General features: G+C 46.9%; 5 protein-coding genes across 5 annotated transcripts; 3 read left to right on the top strand and 2 right to left on the bottom strand.

Moving 5' to 3' along the window:
- Positions 1-1,367: 1,367 nt before the first annotated feature.
- LOZ57_004042 (uncharacterized protein) lies at positions 1,368-2,579 on the top strand (the record flags this gene model as incomplete). The annotated part of the gene is made up of 1 exon (XM_049253088.1): positions 1,368-2,579. One exon carries the CDS (start codon positions 1,368-1,370, stop codon positions 2,577-2,579), a length of 1,212 nt encoding a protein of 403 aa, XP_049107951.1.
- Positions 2,580-4,923: 2,344 nt separating this feature from the next.
- HST6 (ATP-dependent permease) lies at positions 4,924-9,219 on the top strand (the record flags this gene model as incomplete). The annotated part of the gene is made up of 5 exons (XM_049253087.1): positions 4,924-5,384; positions 5,444-6,110; positions 6,178-8,086; positions 8,142-8,264; positions 8,315-9,219. 5 exons carry the CDS (start codon positions 4,924-4,926, stop codon positions 9,217-9,219), a joined length of 4,065 nt encoding a protein of 1,354 aa, XP_049107950.1.
- A 535-nt stretch (positions 9,220-9,754) lies between these two features.
- On the bottom strand, positions 9,755-10,675 carry LOZ57_004040 (uncharacterized protein; the record flags this gene model as incomplete). The annotated part of the gene is made up of 1 exon (XM_049253086.1): positions 9,755-10,675. The coding sequence occupies one exon, from the start codon at positions 10,673-10,675 to the stop codon at positions 9,755-9,757; it is 921 nt and encodes a 306-aa protein (XP_049107949.1).
- Positions 10,676-12,299: 1,624 nt separating this feature from the next.
- On the top strand, positions 12,300-13,530 carry LOZ57_004039 (uncharacterized protein; the record flags this gene model as incomplete). The annotated part of the gene is made up of 2 exons (XM_049253085.1): positions 12,300-12,353; positions 12,433-13,530. 2 exons carry the CDS (start codon positions 12,300-12,302, stop codon positions 13,528-13,530), a joined length of 1,152 nt encoding a protein of 383 aa, XP_049107948.1.
- Positions 13,531-14,392: 862 nt separating this feature from the next.
- On the bottom strand, positions 14,393-15,503 carry LOZ57_004038 (uncharacterized protein; the record flags this gene model as incomplete). Its single annotated transcript, XM_049253084.1, has 5 exons — positions 14,393-14,730; positions 14,786-14,809; positions 14,874-14,903; positions 14,953-15,354; positions 15,437-15,503. 5 exons carry the CDS (start codon positions 15,501-15,503, stop codon positions 14,393-14,395), a joined length of 861 nt encoding a protein of 286 aa, XP_049107947.1.
- Positions 15,504-15,574: the final 71 nt, after the last annotated feature.

The following is a 15,574-nucleotide window of genomic DNA, read 5'->3' as shown; positions in this document are numbered from 1 at the left end:
TCCAACATGACGTCAATCCATGCTCGCCGTTGCAATGATCTCATCGAGCGGAAGCGGCACAATATCCGTCTGGCCGGCGGCTGTAGGGGAAGATCGGTATCCTTTGTACGAGTCCACAATGTGAGACCGTAATAGTCGTTTAGGGTCAGTTATGAAAGGGCTGCATCTTACTGGTACGGAGTAACTTGAGTAGTTAGTTGACTATGGAGGAGATGTATAGTTAGTCAAAATTCGGCAGAACCGAGCTACACACTGCTCCGCGTATGTTTACAAAAACATGGGGTAGCGTATGGGTGACACGTTGGAGCGTGTTGAATGTCCAACGATGGTATGCACTGGCTGGTGAAATTAGCTGAGTCTATGGGGGATAAAATGAAAAGGCGCCAACTAATCTCCGCCAGCTTAATAGTCAAAGATAATAGAATCAGTGCTCCGCACGGAGTATCATGATTGAGAGAAGAGGATGATAAATCCCTGATTCTTGAATCTCTTCATCAGAGATTTGAGTATCTAATAAATTCTATGCATATTATCTGACTGATCCCATGGCCCGATAAAAAAGTATAAAAAATAACTATTATGCGAGAAAGGAAGTCATTAGATGAATGATGTAGAAGGTTGAGCAGCCTGCAAATAAATGGCTCCGACGCCCAACGTTAGGCATTAATGCATTAATGGAGGGAACAAGATCACTCACTGGCAAGCACGAACCTGGGTTGCTGCCCAGGAGCTCAAAAATTGTTTCCACTCTTAGTAGCAAGGGCTAAGACTGGTTGCAGCAGGCTAACCGATTTCAGCCTAGACCCTGAATTTCTTCGGATCATCCCGAATATCGAAACGACCTTCCATAGAGTTCCTTGCAAAGTCTGGCACATTGGGCACCTTGAGTGCAACGTTGTTGGGCCTCTGTTGAATTATTTAATGGCCTTTCTTGCTCTTCCTCTTTACTTCTTCGAAACACCAACTCTCTCTGAGCACCATATGCCTTCTTTGGAAACACTCCATCATCCCTCCAAGCGGAAGCACCTCGAACATCCTTCCGAAACACTGGACCTTCAGCCGAAGAGACAGAAGTCCTGCCGCCCCCAAGCCTATTGGGATAATTTGTCGACAGTTCATTTAACCAGGAGTGCGATACAAGAACTCGACCGAAGAAACAACTCTTCAGGTCTGCAGCAACCGCTTCATAGGCCCGTCACTCGGCAGTTGCATCCCGACTTTCTCCGTGATTGTTCATCTAGCCACCTAAAGGCTATAAAGAGACTCTCGAGATTGGGAGGGCCTGACCTGTCTGATTTAAGAAACGTATGTTACTATGAACTCAAAGCTATCCTGGAGGTCCTGACCAACCCTAGTATCCTATCCCAATGAGCTCAAGGGCACCCAGTTCCCACCGTAGGAAACGTCGAGCAGAATCTCCTCCGTCATCGGCCTCGAGGGACACAAAAACAACGACAAAAACAACGACAAAAACTTCAAGCACCTCGGCTTATAGTCGGAACTTTCAGCAGAATTTGATAGATCACGGTGTTTACCCTTATGGTTACGGGTATCCAGACGGTAGGAGACCAGATAAACCAGGAAACTGGAAGGAAATCAATGAAAGACTTGCTCAACCACGATCTTCCCTCTCTCCATCAAGGTTCCCTGAGGAGGCATTTGACGCCTTTGCGCTTGCAGACGCACACGCGTCTAAAGAAAAGCCAGTTATAAGTTCAGTGATACCAATCATTGATGGTGATATTGGTGACCGTAAATGTGTTGGGGGGGATTACCTGTTTGGAAATCTTGCACCTTTAACTGATGGAACACTTGCACCAGCCAAGCCAGATCACTTCTATGGTGCACGTCCTGAACAGCTTAATCGTCAAATCCGCAATGTACTTAAGCATCATATTGTCCCATCAACACAGGATGATCTCCCAGTGGCACCAAATTTCTTTTTAGAAGCAAAGGGACCTGATGGGTCTCTTGCTGTAGCAATGCGACAGGCATGCTATGATGGTGCACTGGGAGCCCGCAGCATGCAATCTCTACAATCTTACCCCCAAGATATGCCAACATATGACAACAATGCTTACACTCTTACATCAATCTACCATGGCGGTACACTCAAGCTATACACCACCCATCCTGGCAAGTCCAATGATCCAGATCACCATTCTGAATATTTTATGACTCAGCTTCGATCATATTCCCTTACTGACACACCTGAGGCCTTTCGGCAAGGAGCTTCTGCTTATCGAAATGCTCGAGACTGGGCCAAGGAAAAGAGAGATGAGTTCATTAGAGCGGCAAATTTAAGACTTTTCGAGGCATGCTCATCAGCCTCTCTCTCTCAACACCAGCTGGTTTCTGATTTAACGCCTGTCTTGGATGATTCTGACGGCTCAACTGAACCTGGCGAATATCAAGATGCTCAGTGGAGTTTCGCCGTCCCAGTTGAAGGCGGAGAAGAGGATTCCGGAAAGTTTAGAATGCCTAGAAGGCCGAGGATCCGTGCGAGCGAGTCTCTTGTTACAACCGGTAACCCGGCCAGCGATATCACTAGTGATAAAGCCCTTGGACTACAAAACTGACCCGAACGAGATCTGTTCGCACCCGTATTTGCACTTCTTTTACCTAATTTCAAATATTCCAATAGCCCTCCTGGGTTCGTTTCACTGGTTATGTTGCGAGGAGGCGATCACAAATCTTGTATTCGTAGGGTAGTGATTTTTGGGCGAAGGCTGGATAGAGGTGGAGAAAAGATATTCCATTCCGTCAATTCAGCCATGGAAACAGCGCTCCACAGCGGGACATCACGGGCCGTCCCGTTCCCTTTCCGTAGTCAGAACGAGACTCCTCCGCTGTCCAACGCATTTGACCTTTGATCGGCTTTTCGTTTTTGCCAGTGCTCAACTGCATCTTCCAATGGAAACGGCGGAGAGATGCGATATTTTTTCATCAGCTCACGAGACATCCATGACAAAATAGGGCATCAATGCATCAGTGATGAGAGTGATATAGTTTCTCACTGTCAACTTTTCCTCGCAATATTCGCCTCGAAAATTTCGAGATCCTGAAATGACTCTGGGCTTTGCGTCATCATCAATTGGTTCTCACAACGCCCTGACCCTCTGTTAGATTTACTGAGCGAGGTTCACTTCCGTTTCTTTTGACAGTGATTAGCCTGTCGTGGCACCATCTGTCCCCACTGGCTCATCAATCCTAGCATGCATGCATGTTTGACCGGAGTCAAATGATGGCCTATTTTTGCCCATCTTTGCACTCATGCTCCTTTGGCTTGACCTGCTGAGGTCCCCATTGCCATCGTCCATTGCGAAGCGCATCCTAAAACATTTTGATACCGAGCTGGGATTGTCTGAGAGACAGGTGCAAATCATGTCAACATACCGAGCGCTGTTTTAGCTGATGAATGCTGCACACAGCAAGCACAAGTGCAAAGAATATGGCTGTTGAAAACAATGGAAAATTTGTCAGATTGAGCTTCACCAAACAGTGTCCAGTGGAACTTACGCTATCCACTCAAAATATAAAGACCTTGCTGCCAGCGGACCTGATGGTTTTGAAAATTTTGTAGATCTAACAAGGTGATATAAACCACGGGATGTTCACCCTTTCGGCACTATATGGACCTCCAAACCACTCGCAGACAGATCTCAACGCTGGATTGCAAACTTGGTGTTCAGGTAGAGCTAACATTGTTACAAGATTCTTTATCTGAGTCTCCCACATCAAACCAAGGGTACTTGCGGATCGCCTTCTCGCTTGGTGGATACCATTTCATTCATAGCCAGCCAAATATGCATCGCGTTGCGACGACACTGATTGAAGATTGAGCCTCTGAGGTTTCCTGGGTATCACCAGAGTGTCATTGGAAGGGATAAAATTTGTTTCAGTAGGCTGAATCGATATTCATTCCCCTATCCTCAAGCTCCATAGCATTGTCCAAATTCCATTTCTAAGTAGTGCATTGGGGATCATGCCTTTGACATTTTGCGTGAAGCTGAACTACGATCTCTGTATCATTAAGCAAACTGCTACCAAATAGCTTCCATGGGCACACTGGGACGCTCGAGAAGCCATTGCAGTCTGTAGGGAACAGTAAGCGGCATTCATCATGATTAATTCTGGATTGGTTGGCAGCTTGTGGTTCTGAGTGTTTTGTAGTAAGAAAAGATTGCTCCGTCCCAGTCCATGCAGCTGCATGAAGGTCAACCGCCCAGTGACCGGATCGGACAGCCCGGAGAATCGTTGTTGCTGTTCCTGTAAGAATTGCGCCTAACTAACCATAGCGACCCGATGACAGGTTGTCACTGAGTCAGAAGAGTAGCAATTCTAGTATGGTCTTCTTCATCCAGGATAGGCTCAAGGACCTCGAAAGCCGGCTCTAGGCATGCGCCAACAAGGTTGCAGTACACATCAGGGTTGAAGAAAGTGCAGTGTAGTAAAGATCGCAGCGCCCATCTGTTACAGCTTAGGGTCATGTAGTAAGGATTAGCACCAATTGGAAGCTGATGAGGTAACGTTCGCCCAGCGTTTCCACATAATATTAAACGACCGCTGGGCCTGCTCCTTGGCCTCTCAACAGCTGCAGCTCTTGGGCAGGCAGCCCTGGCGCTTTGATTGGGTCCCGGCTGCTGGGTTGACTTTTCGATTGTCTGCTCGAGAACAATAGCAACAATACGGGAACAATAGCAAGACAGAATAAAGACGCGCAGGATTCAATGCGCGGCATACGGAGTACATTTAATCTAGACGGCGCTTCGCGTTCTGGCCGAGACGGCAAAAGCCTGAAAATGGCTCTGGAGCCATACTTATGGTGTCAGGTTCCCTGGGAGACCCCTCGCCGCCGCCTAAAACCAATATCGTCGGCCATGACTCTCCCTCGCCGGTGCCATGCAACAGTCTGCTGGCACTATGGCTTGGGAAACACCGTCCAATGATGCCGCATCAGGTTCTGCGCCGGCTGATGCGTCACCGCCGGAGCGCAGATGGAGGGCTCTCTTCCTCTTCACCACCAGGAGACACCTCGCGCCGCTTTCGGCCGGATTGTTTTTCGCTATCTGTGGTGGGCTTGCCGTACCCCTTCTGGCGGTAATCCTAGGTCGTATCTTCAATGAGCTTACCAGCTTTGGGGCCCGTTCAATCACTGCGGTGCAGTTGATGCACAACATTTCCATTCTTTGTGTATATCTACTCGCACTGGGATGCACCATTTTGGCCATACAATCCTTCCACTTTTCTTTATGGATCATTTTTGGCGAGCTACAGGCAAAAAAAGCCCGTAATGAGCTTTTTGAAGTGCTGCTAGGAAAGGAAGTGGAATGGTTTGATCTAACAAGAGATGGAGTTGGCGCTCTTCTGCCACAAATCCAAACGTACATCATCAGAATGAAATCTTTATAGAAACAATGTTAAGCTAACAGACATTTCTCAGAAACATACGCGATCTCCAGCTAGCAGTTTCACAACCCCTGGGTTCCTTCTTCCAAAACCTAGTTGCTGCTATGGCTGGACTTATTCTAGCTCTCTACATCTCATGGAACCTTACCTTTGTTTGCCTCGCAACTGTCCCAGTCTGTGCTATCGTGATTTCGGTTATGTCAAAAAAAGTACAACCCGAAATTGACTCGCAGCGACGAGAGCTTGATCAAGCATCCAAGTCTGCCACTAATGCCATTTCCTCAATTGACGTTGTGAAATACTTGAATGGGCAGGCGATAGAGGTGGCTCATTACATGTCTGCCGTTCAAGCGGCTGCACAGCATTATCTAAAACAGGCGCGATTTACTGCTGTCGAGATAGGGCTTATTCACTTGTTGACCTTTGGGATGTTTGTTCAAGGATTTTGGTATGGAGGGTATCTGGTGGCTATCCAGAAACTAACACCTGGTCAAGTTCTTACTACATTCTGGGCATGCTTTCAGGCGACCCAGTCTATCGAGAATATCATACCACAGTTGTTGGTGCTTGAGAAAGGAAGAGCCGCTGCCGCTGCCCTGAAACAAATATTGGGACAGGCTGGATTGTTGAAAAGTGTACGTGTCCCTGAGGCTGAATCTAAATGCCCACAATTTTGTGAGGGAAACATCAAGTTCGAAAATGTAAGTACATACATAAATACATCCCTTGAATGGCTTCCACCAAGAAAACAAACTAAACTCCCATAAGGTTACCTTTGCATATCCATCCCAACCTGATCGTTTAGTCTTGGATGGCTGCACCTTTTTATTCCCGTCTGGGGATATGACATTCATCGTTGGAAGAAGTGGCTCCGGAAAAAGCACTGTGGGAAACCTTCTTCTACGATTCTATCTTCCAGCTTCTGGGGAAATATCTATTGACGGAAACTCGATAACATCTCTCGATATTAATTGGGTTCGAAACAATATCACCCTGGTACAACAGCAAAGTTCTTTATTCAATGAGACAATCTTGAAGAACATTGCATTTGGTTCCCGAGATTTCGATAACCTTTCCCCAAATGACATTGAAAATTGTATATCCTTTGCAAAATTGCTGGAGACTATCCAGGCATTACCAGACGGGCTGGATACTATTGTTGGACTTGGAGGTGACAGACTTAGCGGCGGGCAGCGACAGAGGGTAGCTTTGGCTAGATCTCGTCTTAGAGATACCCCTATTCTTGTGTTGGATGAATCTACCAGTGCTTTAGACTATCATACCAGGCGCTCTATCATGTCGTCGATCCGCGAATGGAGAAAAGGAAAGACAACAATTGTTATAACCCATGATTTATCGCAGATTGATGAGAAAGACTTTGTCTACGTTGTGGATAATGGAAAAGTGTATCGCCAAGGGCAGAAACAAACACTTCAAAACGACATTGAAGGGGTTCTATTGTCCGCTTCACAGGTCCCAATCCAAAACAATTCGGAAAAATTGAAAAGTATTTCACGGGCACGACTCAGTGCTATTGATCGCTGGAACGACAGTCGCCGCCAAAGCTTCCCAGGGTTTAGTAATTTTGACCATACTATGGACGGACATTCATCCTTAGCCTTCTCCCCTGTGCCTTATTCACCTTTATTTAGCCAGTCGCTTGGGCTTTCTCAGACTCAATCGGCTATTTTTCCTAATCAGCAACGACATTCTTTCCACGGAAAGCTTCCTCTCTCACGAAATGCAGTAGATTTGCCAACCAAAGAAATACTTCCTTTCGAGGAGAACCAAGGTGTAAAGTCGCTATCACAAATCGATGATACCCGTGACGAAGATGAAGAACTTCCGTCCCGGCCCAACTCATTGGACGAAGAACGATACGGCTACCAAAGCCGTTCCCTGTTTGGAATACTTTGTACCCTGACACCATCTTTGAGTCGATCAGAAAAAGTCTTATTATTTCTTGGTTTCGTGTCAGCTTTCTTTCATGCTGCAGCCACGCCAGCTTTTGCATTTCTTTTTTCTCGGTTACTGAGCACCTTCTATCTCACCGAACGCCGTGCCCGGGCTGCCTTGGAATGCTCAATAGGCATTCTAGGCGTATCAATCGGTAATGGCATAGCATCTTTTTGGATGCATTTTCTTCTTGAGCGCTGTGGTCACGCATGGGTTGATCACCTTCGACAAGAGGCAATGTTTCGGATTCTTCAGCAGCCCAAATTTTGGTTTGAGAAGGATATCAATCACCCATCGACGCTGGCCAATTATTTGGACAGAAATGCAGAAGAAATGAGAAATCTTGTCGGCAGATTTGCAGGTTTTATGTTTGTCGCCACTGTGATGATGGTGATGGGTACGACATGGGGCTTAGCAATATGTTGGAGGTTGACTTTAGTCGGCTGTGCATGCGCACCAGTCCTGTATGCTCTTACCAGATTGTTCGAAAGAGTCAGTGGTTACTGGGAAAGTCGCTGTAACCGAGCTGCAGAAGTGGTCTCAGGAATATTTTCAGAAACGTTTTTGAACATTCGTATTGTTCGGTCCTTAACTCTTGAATCTTACTTCCATAAAAAGCTGCTCCGTGCGAATTCGGAGACACTAACTATAGGCATGAAAAGAGGTTGCTTTACAGGCTGCGTTTTTGGACTTTCGGAGGCGTCTATTATATTTGTCTATGGTATGTATTGTAGCCCTGGGCTCTTCAATATACATAATGCTGATAATACCCACAGCACTTGTGTTTTACTACGGTGCTTTACTAGTTTCTTCTACGCAATATACCACAAAAGCAGTTTTGACCGTTTTTTCTATGCTATTATTTAGCATGGCGAATGTGAAAGCGGTTCTATCCCTAGGTAAGCAATACCTGATTGTACGGTCATTTGCTACTAACGTTTGCCTCAAGTGCCGCAGATTAGCTCTTCTAGAGACACTGCTACTCAAGTGCTACACCTAGCAAAACTACAGGCTGATCATTCACATGAGCACCATGGAAAGATACATACCTCGCAGTTAGCCCCAATCAGATTTACAAATGTTAACTTCAGCTACCCTTCACAGCCGGAAAAGTTAATCCTTCATGATTTTAACTTAAATATCGATGAAAACGCCTGCACAGCGATTGTTGGTCCCTCCGGCTCGGGGAAGTCAACTATAGCTTCGATACTTCTTGCTCTGTATCCTATTAGTAAGGAAAATACTGGATATCTACGCCCTCCTGGCTTAATAGCTCTGGGGGGTCTAGATCTTCGGGAAATCCATGTATCTTCACTTCGATCCCAAATAGCAATCGTTCCACAGAAGGCAACAATATTCCCAGCGTCCATCCGAGATAACATCAGCTATGGTCTTGAGGAATCCTCGCCTTATAACACCCTTGCCAACGTGCGTACTGCTGCCAAAGCTGCAGGAATTGACGATTTTATTTCATCTCTCCCATCAGGATACGATACACTTATTGGTGATGGAGGTATAGGCATATCCGGTGGGCAGGCCCAGCGCTTAACCATTGCCAGGGCTCTCGTTCGTCGGCCTCGGGTTCTTATCCTCGATGAAGCTACATCCAGCTTAGACATCGAGAGTGCGGCAGGAATTCAGCGCACTGTGCAAAAACTGATGAGCCGGAATAGGTCCAATGGGCTCACAGTCATCATTATCACCCATGCAAGAGATATGATGGAGATAGCCGACAAGGTGGTAGTGATCGGTGATGGAAGAGTTGTCGAGGAGGGTGCTTTTGAATTGCTAATCAATAAACGAGGTGGTGAGCTTAGGAAACTTCTGGGTATAACAGGCCGAGAAAATTTGTAAATATTGGTTTAATATGTGTGTAAATGTTAATGATAATAATCGACTTCAAATGCCCGCCATTTTGACTTTAGAGATGAGATTAAGAGGCCGAGTTCACCAGGTAAACGCTTATAGTGAACGGAGTACGGAGTAGTTTTTCCGTATATAAAACGGCACCTCCAGAAGACAACATATTATTGTTTTAATCTTGGAATTCAGTTGTGAGTTTTATTTTTGGCTACGTAGCTACTCAGGGGTGGTGGTTGAAGCCTGCAAGCTCATAAAACTAGCGAACCTTACTGTAGTTAACTAACTACGGAGTACGGCTCAATTTCGGCGGATCCCAAATTCCACGATCAATCACAACATACCGACACACCACAGGCATCTCAAAACACCGTTGCAGCTACAAGTCACTACCCAGACTTCGGCCTTAACATCAAGAAAATAATACAGATGTTATTACATGGCTTTTGAATACAAGCAAGTTCTCTGTTCGCCTGACTCTGCTAAAAGCAGACGAAAATGCCGCTGAAATTCGAGTTGGAGAGGATGTTCAGCGCATTGCCTTAACCATCTTCTTCCAGATATTCTCCACTGCTTTCCAATATCTCTTCTGATCTGCTGTGACATGCGCGACATGTCCGCTTCCGTGGAACAGCTCCTTCCGAACCTTCCCACCGCACTTGCGAGCTTCCAAGATGTGAAACTCGATATCTTCGCAGCGCACCATGGCGTCCTCTTCGGAATACAGGTAAAGCCGCGACGCTTTCTTGTTGATTAACGTCTCGTCATTGAGATCATGGCGCGCTTGTGTGAGGACATCACCATTACCCAACTTCTGAATAAACCACAAGAATATCAAGAACAGGCGCGCGAGAATACCCCCAACTAGGCGAATTAATGTTGGTGCATTAGCCAGGGATGACATGATTGCATAGAGACTGCCAGAATATGAAACCACGCCGGGGGTTGAATCGAGCACAACTGCATCCACGGGGACATGGGATTTTGTCTTTTCACGGTAGACACGAGCTAGCTGAGAAGTCATATAAGCTCCCCCGTTGGAGAACAGATGCAGAAGAATGCGAGGCCGGTGCTTCCTTTCGCTAATTGGGAGGATAGTACCGTCGCTTGCCTGCGGTACGACGTCTTGTTCCGTGACGGCTTGGATGATATCCGCGACGGGATGAAGCTCGGTCCGTTTCTTTGCCGTTGGAGTGAACAGCATGTCCTGTACAGAGCAAGCCATATGGACGATTGTTGCATTTGGGTATCGGCTGCGGTATTCTGATGCGAATTGCCCGACATGCTCTGGCTTGGCTGCCATCCAGGAAGCGAGAAGAATGAGTTCCGGCCCTCGGCTGCCGGGCTTGGACGACCCATCGCCTGGGCCGTTGCTGGAGGGAGTCGAAATTGTCACACCATCGCTAAGGTAGTAGAAACGAACCTCCGGTCCTGCTGGTTGTTTCTTCATGTTGAGCAGAATGCTGAGGCTGGCACAATGTTCTCGGCGACGCGTCTAGAGGCTCAAAAAGGAATATCAGCCCCTAACATGCAGACCCTCCAGCAATTAACAAGATACCATGAAGTTTGGCGCAAAGAAATAATGAATATTGATGAGAAGATGGTGGCTGTGAGCCTTGTTTCTCCATACACCAAAATGAGATGGAGAGAAAGTGTTGTTTAGCACAGTGCGCGTTGCTGGGTGGGAAGTATCAAAAACACAGGCGGCATGATCCGTGACCAAATGGCGCTAACAGACGCTAGAACTGTGTGCAGGACCTCCTGGATGCTTGAGTGACTTGTCTGCAGCCCTCTTTGGCAGCTTCTTGGTGTGTATTCTCCCTCAGAGGTTTATCTCGATTCTCTCCAGATTCCAGATGACTGGGTGTCAGGATTTCAGTGCTGGATGGCATATTTTCATTTTATATTCCTCCCCTGAAATCCTCTTTGTCTCTTTCGCGGCGGCAGAAAATATGATGAACTACTATCCATATCCATCCCTTCTTATATCCCTCTCTAACCAACTATTTAGCAATCCCATGTTCTATAACCTGTTATTCACTCCTAGCATTTTTCCCACTTTGGCTGTATGCCTACATCAGAATGCCCTTCTCAAATGATACACAATTCGGTTGCCGTTTCTTTGAGGCATGGTTCAACTATGATCTCCTACTAGATACTCAACCCTACCCATTATCATACATACCTAATGTCCCCATTATATGCCATTCAGGTCTTCATGCGCATTCATAGGCTAAAGTGTGATATCAACTCAAAATATTTCAGGAGTCATATCATCGCGGCCGTTGGGCCAGAATGCCCTCCACAGCAGAAATATGGAACTGTAAACGTCAGCCCAGAAACGATTTTCAGCCACAAACGGCCTAGAAACTGCGAAACATCATTTGCAATGACCTAGTTAGCCTGTACTCCGTACTCTGTACCTACATGCATTTCTCAACAGGTTTCCTAGCTATGTTTTGCAATTATACTGGCCTCTCATGGTCCCGGGCCTGGAAGCCCAGGCCAAGCACATTCTACCAAGGCAGCACAGAACACTGAGTACGGGCCAGCATGTGTCTTTCGGCTCTATTTGCTGAAACTTTCTTAGTTCTAAGCTAGCTAACTAACTAGTAAATTAATTTGTGACTTTTGCCCGCGTTAACTTCCAGGGCTCATTGAAGCAATGTGGCTGCGCTAGAACAGCCAGCAGTTAATGTATCGTGTCTATGAATCAACTATGGAACCAGCCAGAAGAGGCGCAACACCAGCTTCACTACGAGGTAACTTAACTAACTAACTACTGGGCGATCCAGAATTGTTTTGCGCAAGGCTGAGAACTAACTACAAAAACACAAACATCAAGACTTGTCGCCCAGGCCGCTTCACCCATGATTGACTTCCAAAGGATGCTGGCCCCAAGCACCGACTAGCAGCCGTCCCCTGCTCACAGCCCCAGCACCCGCCCAACCAGCCACGCACCATTTTCTATTTCCGTGATATCGAGGCGTCGCGATGACTGCTGCTTAAAGGCCTGGCACGCAAGCCTTCTGGGAGTCATCACCTTGCTGGCAGTCGGATGCAAAATCATCACCATGATTATCAAGAGACAAATGTCCCCTGGTGGCAGATCCGCGGATCTTGCTTTGGTGAGTTGAGCCTGGCGGCCGGGTTCGCCGCCCGCTTGCTCCTATGTGTTTGTGACTGATTTGTTTTTGACTTGTAAAGGTCTTTGTGATTGTCCTGGCAAGCGTTGGCCTTCTCCTTCTAGGATATTTCTTACTGCGAATTCTTCGCGCCCAACACCCCGAACCGCCCAAGTTTGTCCCGTCCTTTCTCAAGAAAAGGTGGAAGAACTGGGTTCCAAAAAAACTCTACGGTCGGGTTCCTGATGGCAGCACTACAGCGGATGGCTCAGCAGTGCCGGATCGCGGACAGAATACAGCATATACTGGTGCAGGAGGAACAGAGACAGCCGCTGCGCAGGTGTCCATTGACCGAAACACCTCGATCCGTTCGATAATGACTCTTCCAGCCTATTCGCCTCATCCAAAACCATCTGAACTGGTGATTGGGAGGGAAGGAGAGCGTGCTGGTATGGACGTCGTCGTGGAATTCCCCGAAACCAATGATGAAGAGGAAAATAGAAGGGAGCAGGAGATGGAATCACTATACCAGATACGAATGACTCGAAGGCGGGAAATATCTGAGCGAGAAGAGAGGCGGCGATTGCGACGGGAGGCTCGAGAGCGAGGAGATTGGGCGTATTTAGAACAATTGCGCTCAGAAAGGCAGGCTACGCTTGCTAATGGCGAACAGTCCATCACTGCGGCCTCTCTTCTGGCGGAGCATCAGGCTCGTGGACGGGAGAGGCGAATATCAAGCGTTTCGTACGCGGAAATTGGCCATGTCCGCCACGATGGCTCTCGACTGCGTGCCAGCTCTCAGGGATCAGACTCCCGACCTTTGCTCGACACAGCTGCACCCATAGGGCAGGGCGAGAGCGAGCCGCCATTAATACACCATCGCACTTTGTCTGGCACCTCTATGTTGTCTCAGTCTACCCTCTCCGATTTATCCCATGCCGCGACCCCAGAGAGTGATATCGCAGATTCAGCCATCCCACAGCCTCCACCATATGAGCATCTGGATCTTGGCGACGCTCCTCCTTACCACAGCCCTCCGCACCGTTCCAGAGATCTAGTACGAGTGAGCAACGTACCAAGCATCGCCGTCGAAAATGCCACGCCACCCCCCAGTGTTCCCACCAGTCCCGTCGATACTCGCAGAACAGCTGGAGATAGTTCTATTCCAAGACGATCATGACGATTGGCTAAATGTCAATATCCAATAGCCTTCTCTAAAATAGGAGCTACGCAAACTGGAGCCCCGATGATGCATTCATTCATCCAAACTACCCCGAGTACTGCACAGTTTCCTTAGAGACGCGCTTTTCTCCTCGATGTACACTAATAGGCCAGACCCTTTGCACAGATCATGACCCAGAAGTGCTTCATGCATTACGATTTTCTTAACTATTTCCCATCCCTTGCTTTATTTGTTGATTGGTAATTATTACTTAGCGTCCGGGCGCCTGGGGTCAGCTTTCTACTTTTTGATAATCTCTCAAATGCGTTTCACTCATTTTGAGAAATCTTTGGCTTTTTTTTGACTTTTTTTCGTGTGTGGTTGAAGGAAAACATATAGCGTGGCATTGCTTGATTTCTATGTGTTTTGTGTTTTGTATCCAGGAATATTGTATTAAATTCCATTTGGATCGAAATTTGGGTTGATCTTTACAGTGGACGCACTTGCACACATCACCAGGTCAGGTATTTTGACTCTACCACAATCTTGGGACCCGGCTTGGACTTCTCCCAACATCGCTATTCTTGATACCAGCAACTATGCGGTTAACTTTGACTTAGCATTCGGAGGAATCACCTGGTGCTTGCCTATTGCTTATATATAATCATATGCCATAATGACATTCCTCAAGACAGCTACATGGGCCTGGCAGTTAAAGAAACTCTATGACTTGGGTTTGTCTAAATCAAAACTACCACTACATTCTTTGGGTACTAATGCTAGAAATTATAGTCCTGTTATAACTAGTATCTTGATTTCTAGGCCCCGGAATATCCTCAGTGTTTTATATTCATCTGATAATTTTTGGGTGGGTCGCGGTTTATTGTGTTTTCTCTTTTAGAGCCGCCAATTTCTTGATGTCCGATTCTTCCGAAACGTCTCCCACAGTGCCAATGATTTTGAGGTTGGCCGCCAACATTGCCTTCTCGATTTCGGAGCATTCTCCGTTTACGGAATAAATCAGCTGGCCGTGCCGTGATTCGTCAGCCATAACAAGCGCCGCACAGCGAGCAACAACATCTGCCGATTGGACCTTGAACCCAACAGATTCCAGAACAGCCCGCGGCACGATCGCCGTATCTGTCCAGCCTGGTGCGAGAGAGTTTATTCTGATGGGGAGTTTTGGGTGAAGATGGGATTTTAAGGCCCGCATAAAACCTTTGAAGCTTATCAGAACTCAACCAGAGACATGGCTGAGCGGTGCATAACCTACCTAGTACACCATGCTTTGCGGTTGCTAAAGGGTGCGATTCAGCATTTACCTTTTAAAAGTTTTTGCTTTTCGTGATGAAAGTGCTTACCATAATCAACAAGGCCAAATGTCTGGAAGCCTGGGTTATGGTCAGTATGGCAAGTAAAATGGTACCGAGAATTGCATACTTGAAGCTGAAGCCGTAATGACTATACTACCTCCAGCTTCTTGCTGCTTCATGTACCAGAGTGCCAACCTTGTCATGTTGATAACGCCCATAAGGTTTACCTCCAAGGTCAGACGAGTCGGTTCCAGTGGGTCGCCGTCTTCATCGACACGGTCATCGAGATACTCAGCTCGGTTGGCAATTCCGGCATTGCAAAAGGCATGATCAATACGCCCGTATTTCGCCTTTGTCTCGCGAAACAAGAGACAGAGATCTTTCCATTTGGTCACATCAACAGGAACGAACATACAGGATTCGTCTTGGGGAATATCAGCCGGAGGAGGTGAAACGTCACCATTTACCACTTTGGCTCCGATATTTAGAAGCAGTTTGACGGTTGCAAGGCCAATGCCGGAAGAGCCCCCTAATTACCGATCAGAGCTGTTCAGTTGACTGGTAAATAGACTTTGGGTTTCTAGTCTCAGGTACAGTTCGACACTTCGTACCTGATATCACAACCACTTTATCCTTGAGGCATTCCAGGGACTGGTCTGAAATCGTAATTGATGTCATATTTGCAAGCGTATTTGATGATGTGAATAAGTTAGATCTAAAGTTGGTGGCTTCTCTGAGTATATATTGGA

This window comes from Ophidiomyces ophidiicola (assembly GCF_022830035.1).
Source record: "Ophidiomyces ophidiicola strain CBS 122913 chromosome Unknown scaffold_15, whole genome shotgun sequence".
NCBI classification, from domain to species: domain Eukaryota; kingdom Fungi; phylum Ascomycota; class Eurotiomycetes; order Onygenales; family Onygenaceae; genus Ophidiomyces; species Ophidiomyces ophidiicola.
Note: the sequence above shows the minus strand (reverse complement) of the source record. Positions and strands in the feature narration are given on the sequence as shown.